This window comes from Rissa tridactyla, chromosome 11 (genome assembly GCF_028500815.1).
Source record: "Rissa tridactyla isolate bRisTri1 chromosome 11, bRisTri1.patW.cur.20221130, whole genome shotgun sequence".
Lineage (NCBI taxonomy): Eukaryota > Metazoa > Chordata > Aves > Charadriiformes > Laridae > Rissa > Rissa tridactyla.
The window spans coordinates 3,906,017-3,914,871 of record NC_071476.1 but is presented as its reverse complement, the minus strand read 5'-3'; the positions used below and the strand labels follow the sequence as shown (position 1 = coordinate 3,914,871).

Here is an 8,855-nt window from a genome sequence, read left to right as displayed (position 1 = left end):
CTTGCTGAGAACTACAGCTTTTGGGAAGCTGCTGAGGTCCCTCTCCCTTGTGCTTTCTGTGGCGGCTTCTTGCTGTTGGTAGGAGTAGTGGCAGCACTAAGCGCAGCCTGCAAGCCCCAGCAGTGATGCTTTGAGTGCTGATGGGATGGTTAAGCCAACATGAAGCCATCCCTGCCTTCCCCCAAAGTGGCAACGTCCTCTTGTGCTGAATCTGTTCCCAGTACACGTGTGTACTGGGAATAGATGGCCCTGGATGGGCTTAGGTGCTCTGTCTACTGTAGACCCAGGAGCAGGAATATCACAAAGATGAGACTTCATTACAATTTCTATTCGGAAGCCTGGCAGTAAAGTGCGTGAGGACTGCAACTCAGGTTTGCTAGACACGATGGTCACGATTGCTTAATATAATCTTGTAATTCCTGCTGCCAGCTTTGACCCTTGCATCACGCCTGTTAGCACCGTCTGCCTTGAATGCCAGGAGAAGACACTGATGTGGCATGCAACCAAACCTCTCCTATTGCCTTTTTTTTCCCTTCCCCTTCTCTTTCAGTCTATACCAGGATCCTTATTTGATAATTTAACCAGTAATTGCCTCTGCTAGGTGCTGAAATCATCCCTCTCTTTATAGATTGCCGTATGGTTTGTGTCCTCTACCACGTTACAGTACCAGGGCCTCTGATCCTTTGCTGGCAGCGTAACGCTGGGACAGCCACGATGGGGGGAGCGAGGGCAGAGATGAACCAGATGAACGAAAGGGTCAGCCTTCGCGTGCATGGGGTGGCTGCTGCGAGGGAGATCACAGGCTGGGATTCCTCACCTGGTTTAGCCTGTGTTTCCCATCACCCAGCTGACCCCGGTATCTCCAGCGCTTCGGTGTTCCCTCAGGGTGGGATCACCTGAGAGCATCACCCAAGGGTTGCAAGTCCCAGATTTCTCAGAGCAATGACTCAACCAGCGCAAGCACCAGTGTCTCCCCGTGGGCCACAGGCAGAGCCTGGGGTAGGTCCCAGCAGATGCCCCGTGCAAAACGTGCAACAGCTCCTTACACGTCGCCTGGTTCACAACAGCTTATTTCTTCCAGGGCCCTCTGCTGCACACCACAGTAGGAGACTGGGAATATAAGAACCTGATTTCCAATAAACAGCCCCTATATAGCTGGGTCACTGAAAAACATGGAGCCTACAGAGATAATAGCCAAAAGGCCTGCCCGCTCTCTTTTGTGCTGCTTTGCTTTCACACAGAGCACGGTCAAAAAAGACCTCGTTGGCCACCCCCGCGTTCCCCAGGAGTCCCCTTCATGCCTGCTTTGCCATGGGGGCGCTTCCCCACTAACTGCTACCCAGCCCACTGAGGAGGCAGGGGTTTTTATTCACATATTTTGTCCTGCATTTTCCGAGGTACCTATCCGTGCCAGGCTCTTCAAAGGTTGCAGAGCTGAGGAACTTAACTTATCCCCACGGAAATGAAAGTTCAGGTGGAGAAAGAAGGGAGATGAACACAGAAAAACGCAATATACTCGAACGAGGTAACAGGCTCATGCTGTAGATTCATTTGAGCAAGAGAGATGTGCAACTGCCCTTAAGAAATAATTGTTAAAGAGAAGACGATGAGGGGATGGGAAGACTTAAAGGACCTGAAGTGATTTTGAAGATGCGAAAATTAATGAGTATTAACTTCTGCTTTGGTGCTCACCCTAGCACCCTGAAGAACAATCAAGTATCTCAATTTTCTACTTAAATGGCATACTGTCTGCATACAAATGATACAAATCCATTGAAGCAGGAGCAGCACAAGATACCCCTTACGTGTCCCTGGGAGGAGAAGACAGGAGAGCGTCAGGTGCTTTCTAGAAGGGGAGGGATGGGGTACTTCTTTCACTGAACTGAGCTCTGTGGGACGCTCCGGCAGGGCAGGACCTGCTGCTCGCAGCTCCCCAGACAGGAGACGCGTGGTGGCCAGCTGGCAGGCGGTGGCCCCGGACCTGCACCCGCCCTGGGAGGACTGGGCTTTGAGGGAGAACGGGTCCATATTGCGCTATCTGCTCCTGCTGGTGGCAAGGTTTTCGAGTAAGGAACGGGGGTATCGAAAGAGATTGTCTGTCTTCGGCACAGGGATAAGAGCTACGTTTTATTAAGGAATGGTAGTACAGTACAAAAATATGATTGTATAAAATCTGCGGAAAAAATATGGCACCACTTAAAATAGCCTTTTTTGCCTTTGGTATGTTCCTTTCTTTTTTAAAAAAATACATATTGTAAATACTTCTCATCTTTTTTTCCACCAACATTAGGAAACTAAGCGAGGTCTTCAAATTACAGTTGAGAGAAAGGACAACCAGTAGTGGAATTTAAATTGTCTTGGATTTGCCTTAAAATTAAAGATCTTCAGAAGAGGCAGAAGGAAAAAAAAAAAAACCAAAAACACAACAAACCCAAACCTTCCAGAAAAGTCTGGGGAAAACAAAAAAAAAAAAAAAAAGTTTCCGCCCAGTGGAAGTGAGAATATTCAGCATTTGAAACTGTTTGATGCTTTTAGGGAGGAGGTCCCTCAGCCCCGACCAGCGAAGGCTTCCAGCACAGGAGGCAGGAGGCCACCACCAGACCCCCGAGGGGAATGGCCCTGCCCCTGTGTTTAAAGGACGAGCTGCTGTTTGCCCGGGCCAAGGCTGAGCCTTCCAGTCCGTGGCACCGCACGTGCTCGCTGCTCTGTCCTGGACCCTCTTCAGCACCTCGCCGTTTCCCGTGGTACTGCTATCCCAGATGGGAAGCTGCTTTAATCAGGATTCAAAGTGGGGAAAAACTCATCTACCTGACCAAGAAGTAGTAAGTTCACCTTATTTTTTTTTTTTTTCTTTTCCACAGTTATATTTATACTTAAGGAAAGATAATTCTTGCTCATGAAGCGATACGTTTCCAGCAACATCTGGAAATAATATTGTTTCGGATAAAGCTATGATTTTTCCAAAGAGTCCAAGTGAATTAGGACCCTGTTGTCTCTCTTTGCTGCTAGGCTGGCTGCTCTCTATTTTATTCAGAGCTTTGGCTTCTGAGCCTTGTTCTGAACAAGAGCTAACAATTACTGAGTTAAATTCCATCAATACGCCCGGAAGCTACCCTGCAATATCAAATCCTGTACATTCTTACAAATGTAATTGCTGGCGCTATTAAAGCAGCCTACATTGAAGATGTGATAGGTTATCAAAGCAAGTTCTGTTGCAATACAGAGGCTAAACACAGCCTAGTACAGATGGAGAAAAATGTTTGATTTTGTAAAGGGCACAGGCTTGCCAGGGGCATTTGGGACATTCTAAGGTCTTGTCTACGTGGTGAAACTGTCTGGCAGGACGTCTGTGGGACAGGTATCTCAGCACCCTCAGACCTTTGCCAAGCCCCCAGCACGTTTCACGTCGGGGCGTGAGCGCTGCTCGCCGTCACGGTGCCCTGGGGCTGGAAAGCAGCCCGAATGGAAACTGGCTGCTCAATGGAGAGAAAATAACACTGCTTATGGTGAGCATCCAACGCGCCTAACGGTTGGCAGAGTCAAACTGGATGCAAAGGCGGGCTGGTAAGCGTGTAATTCTTATTTCGCTCCCTAAACTCCCGTGGGCTCCACTAGCAGCTGAAGTGCTTCTGTAGGAGCAGGAAACACAAGCATCTTTCTGATGATTTCCAGTCCCTAATTTGCCTTCCTCAGTGCCAAGAAGTGACACTGGAGCTCTACTGAAGCAGTAACTGCGAGTTTATCTGTATCTCCAAGCAGCAGGTCTAGGATGATCGTGGGATTCCTCTTTGGTCTCGAGGCCCTTCTCTAAGCTGGAGCAGAATGAAGCCAGGTGGGAACGTATTCCTTCTCCTTGCTCTGGTCTTGTCCTTGGGATGCAGGATCAAAACTCACTCGGGTGGGAGGATAGTGTGTGGGATTTGTTAATCCCACATTTGTTAAGCTCCAGTTAGGAAGGAAACCCACAGCCCTGCAGCTGGCCGTGCCCTGGTGAGCCATCCCAGGTAGCCCGGGGGGACCAAGAAGTTGTGTGAACCACGACCAAATTGCCCGACCCCTAAGTGCAAGGTCTGGGCATCCAGGCGTGAGACCTTTTTTTGCCCAAATAACAGCGATTTGTGGTTGTTCCCCTGGGCGAGCAAGGAGCCGCGGTGCGTGGGCTGCCAAGCCTCTGCCTTGCTGCCGGGCAGGGAGGGGAATTCCCTGGATTTGCTCTTTCATCTCAGACAAGGACGCGCCGTTTAAAGCAATCGCACAACCCGCAGTTGGCACGGCCGGCCGGCGCGCACGCAGGGAGAGTTCAATAATTCAGCAAGCAAAACCAGAGCCAGCAGCGGATTTGGGCTCCAGCCAAGGCTCGGAAAGTTGTCCCCGCATCAAATAACGGCTCTGCTCGACAGCTTGAGCTCTCCCTCCTCGGGAAAGCGCTGTCTGCCAGGGGAAGGAGAAATCCTCAGCTCAAGTTTGCTGCTGCTGCTGCTCTAACAGGGGGAAGGGGCCGATGTACTGGTTCATGTGGTATCGGGTGACCTTTCCCTGTCTCAGCAGTGCAAAGGGAGTCAGAAAGCTAGGTGGCTTTGCCAAAACATTAGGAAATATTGCCGTTTGCCCTAGTCCACACAGTGACCATCATGCTTTTTAATTTTTTCTCCTTTCTTTTTCCTTGTTGTTCGTATCCTTTGTTTCTTTTCTTTTCTTTTCCTTTTTTCTTTTTTTCTTTTTTTTTTTTTTTTTTTTTTTTGAATAAAGTGTATTTAGTGCTGGTGAAAGGTGCTGAATTGGCAGCCTTGGAAAGGGGTGTCTCTCTGCCCAGCCCAGGAGAGCTCTGGTGCTTTCTCTGGGCTTCCTCCTCGTGGCACCAACCCTGTGCTAGGACGGCTGGCGGGTCCCTGTTCCCCCCTGCCCTCTGCCGTAGCTGCCCCTGGCTGCACTGGTTGGGACACCCGTGGCTGAGCACAGGTTCCCACCTCCCATCCCAGGCTTGGATGCTGCTGTCCTGGGCTGGACCTGGCAGGGCTGGAGGGTGCTTTGCTGCGAGCTGCTCCGGCTGCCGTGGGGGACGCAGCGTCTGCGAGCGGGAAGCTGTCTGTTCCCATCCTGTGGTCCAGCCCGGAGCAGGAGATGGGGGTGAGGGAGAGTGGAAGCACCCCTTGGGTGCCACCTGTCCCTCTGCTTTCGTTTAGTGCCTAATCCAGACCTGACGCCAAGTGCTTCAGTGCAGACTGATTGTCTCTTCCTTCACGCTCTCCTTTACCCGCCTCGCTAAAGTGCAAACGAACGCCACTGAATGGCCCCGGGGCCCAGCGAGGCAAGCAGGGCATCAAGCCCTCCCCTCGCCCGTGCCGGCCCCGAGCTGGGGGCTTTCGAAGGACACCCTAGAGGCGTTTGGTGTGTGTCCCCCACCCCAACCGCCAACCTGTGCTACCACTTGGCCAAAGGGAGACCCCTTTGCTCACCCATTCCCACCTCCCTCCCCCCCTCCCCGCTTCCCTATCCCCACCAAACTCTGCCAGCCTCCCCCCCCTGCCCGGGGCGAAGCAGCCTGCTCCGTCTTCCCATCCATGTTAAAGCTAAATGCAGCACCAAAATAGATACAAAAATAGAGTTTTGGGACCATTGGCCCAGATTAGCTATTAATATTACTGCTATGAAATGTCTGAAAATAAAAGCCGCTCTCTCTGTACACACCGTCCCCCCCCGCCCGCCCCTTACTGACAATATTGCAGCTCGCCCCGTCCTGTCACAACAAGGCGTGAATATGCCTGTTTTCTCTATATTTTAAATATAATTTCTGCTTTAACTCATCCAACGCTTCCTTCCCCCCCGGCATTGTAAACAAACATGGCAGAAAGGGGTTTGGAAAAACAAAAAAATAAATATAAATCCTTCATCATTTCTAGTGATCTGAATTATTGTATATATAGTATTTCTGACTCCTGGGACTTGAATCCCGCCAGGTCATTTAAAAGGACATAAGGTACCTGCAATTTCTGCTGGAGGCCCTGATGTCCTTCTCGAGTTTCCCATTGGATGCTCTCTGATGGGGATGCAAGAGATAATGTATTTGCTTTCCTCTATCCGAAAGTCACAAAGTGTTTGATTGGCAAACCCGTGACTAAAAAAAGTAAATATATAAAATAAACAACTACCCGCAGCCTCTTTCTTAAGTTTCCCCGTCTATCCAGTTTTCAAAGTGCAAACCTAGAGAAGCATAGAATGATTTTCTTGGTTTGTTTTTTTTTTTTTTTTCTCCTTTTGTTAGGGCGTTTTTTCTCCACGTGCTTGACTGGTATGGCCTTTCTATAGCAAAAGTCAGATAAAGCGTAATTGCAGTCGTTTCTGCACATGGAATTATGAATCATTCCAGTGACTTGAGAATCTAAGCTGTTAATAGGCTAAAAAAAGGATTTTTTTTTTGTTTATCTTTTTTTTTGATTGTTTTCTTTTTGCATTATAATTAAGCATGAATATATATTAATATATTACACTGCTTGGATTGCAGCTGGAGCAATCCAAACCTTCCTACGCTGTAAAACTAACCCCCACCCTGCACTCCCCAGGTCAAGAGCTTTTTTTTTTCTCCTCCCTCTGCCGGTTATCCTGAATTCACATGATTAAAAGTCCCTCCCAGCCCCCCTCCCCCTTTTTTTTTTTTTTTTAGTAGATATTGCCACATTCTTAAATTCATGCATTGCTGCATTGCTATTGCACATATATAAAGGATTGCTCGCCCCCTCCCAGCTGCTCCCCTTCCCTCACTGGTTGTGCACGTCCTCTCTGCGGACGATCTTGTAGATGATCCAGTAGAAAATGTTGAAGATGAGGAAGGCCATAGGGAAGCCGATGCGGGAGATCTTGTCGATCTTCTTGGCTCGCTGAATGAAGAGCTTTCGCATCTCCTCGGGGGAGCGGGATGGCGGGGGGACCGGGTTGGCTGTGTTGTTGTTGTTGGCGCCCTTGACGGAGATGCCGTCCTTGGCTTGTAGGCAAGCTGGTCCCATCCCGTAGGCGGTGAAGTTGAACCTGCCTTCACCAGCTTCGTCCTCCTGAAACAGATTCAGCATGGGACTCTACTTAAAATGAGATATAGACAGTGCACCCTCGCTATAAGGCTCTCCACTGACGGCTTCCTGCTCTGCAAGGGAAAGACACCTCCGTCATGCCCCGACCCCAGCGCCCTTGGGCAAACCCCCTGCTCTTGGGAGATCAGCCTTATAGAGGGGTGCCAGCTGCGTGACGCACAGAGGCAAATCAGGGGATCCAGGCACCCCATGGAGAACAGGATGGACTTCCACCCCACCGGCTTCTTTGACATACTTGAACGGTTTGTGGTACTGCCTTCATTTTTCCAATTGCATCCCCTGTTTTGCTTCTGTCTCTCCCCCCCGCCCCCCAGTTCCTATCAGCACCTTCTTTGCTTTGCCTGTGCTGTATCAGCTTGCCCAGAAGGAGTGGGCTCCATGTAACTCAGGTAGTCGAAGCCAAGGCTTCCTACAGAGTTACATGGACGCGCAGGCGCCGAGACCCATCCAGGAAAAGACCTCTGCAGGCAGCGTGCAACCAGCCCTTGGAGCCCCACAGCCCCTCCCCACGAGACATCTTTTAGGTAAGGAACAGAAGTGCCCTTCTGCGGGTCAATGGTAAGTCATGGCTGCTTGTGCTAATTCCAATTATTGAGCAAGAAAAATAATTTGCTTTCCAGTCTAAAGGCAAATGCTAATGCTGCTTTTTGGTGGAGGCCTTGCAGGCTTTTCAGAGTGATTTAGCCCTATTTTGTTGAACGTGGGGACGTAATCACAGGGAAAGCCAGGTTTGGCCAAAGTAACACAACCAGCGCGTTGCAGAGGCAGGGTCAGAACCCCAAGTCCCTTGACTACAGGTCACCGAGGCTAATTGTTAGACCTATGGCGCTAATTATCTGTGATGGGGGCTGATCCACGCCGTGTCCCCCAGCGCTGACCTGTGTCCCCCAACGCTGACCTACCTACCGGCCCCCTCCCTCGCAGCCCGCCTGCCCCATGTGCCCTGCTGCCCCTTCCTCTCTTCTTTGCAGAGTGTCTTTCCTGGATGGCCCCTGTGTCGAGCGGGTGGCTGCGTGGGATGGAGGCACCGTGCCAGGGGGCTGGGGTGGAGGAGGAGGACGAAGAGCACGCTGGCATATCTGAGCAAAGCAAAACAACTCAAATAAAATCAAGCTTTCTTTGGTTTTGGGGGGTTTTTTTGGGGTTTTTTTTTGTTTTTTTTTTTTGGGAGGGCGGCAAGCTGCTGAGTTGTGTGACCTACCAGCAGGTTATTTGTTTCAAAGCTGGCTGAGATGAATTTGCAGGCCTTTGGATAACTATTCCCTGCTCTGGTTGTGTCCCCTTGGTGTATCTCTGGTCCCTGGCACCTGAGACTTGAAGAGCCTTAAACCTCTTTGCCTCCTAACAGTGCCTCTGTGAAGAGGCAGTGCTCTGGTCAGGTAAACCGAGGCACCAAAAATTAGGACCCAGCTGTTCTTAGGGCTCGGTGAGCCCAGGTGCCGAACATCTAGTAAGAAGTGCTTTGTGAGTGGGGAGTCCAGGTTCACAGGGACTCTTCCCTTGGCTCTCTTGGAGAGAATTCTTCAGTCAAAAGGCTGATTTTCCGATGACAGGCGATGCAGGCGTTCTGCTTTTCAGGCGGCCAGAACCTGCCCTGCAGGTGAGGCACCGGCAGTGAGGGTGGATGGGGACCCGGAGGGCTACAGGCAGCGGGGGCCAATTCTGACCTTCCTGCTCCGCCTCGGGGGCGGCGAGCACTGGCACCCCTCAGCTCTGGGGTGTCAGGGAGAGTTTTGCAAAGGTGCCTCTCCTCCCTAACTTGTCCCCCTTTCT

At 50.6% G+C, this 8,855-nt stretch overlaps 1 protein-coding gene across 1 annotated transcript in view; it reads right to left on the bottom strand.

Moving 5' to 3' along the window:
• Positions 1-896: 896 nt before the first annotated feature.
• GLRA1 (glycine receptor alpha 1) overlaps positions 897-8,855 on the bottom strand; it is a 29,948-nt gene continuing 21,989 nt past the window's right edge. The window contains exons 9-11 of the mRNA XM_054217596.1: positions 6,760-7,046; positions 5,982-6,115; positions 897-1,110 (exon numbers count right to left, since the gene is read on the bottom strand). Of these exons, the coding sequence (XP_054073571.1) occupies positions 1,043-1,110; positions 5,982-6,115; positions 6,760-7,046 (489 nt within the window). The 3' untranslated portion in view covers positions 897-1,042. The remainder of the gene's footprint in view (positions 1,111-5,981; positions 6,116-6,759; positions 7,047-8,855) is intronic.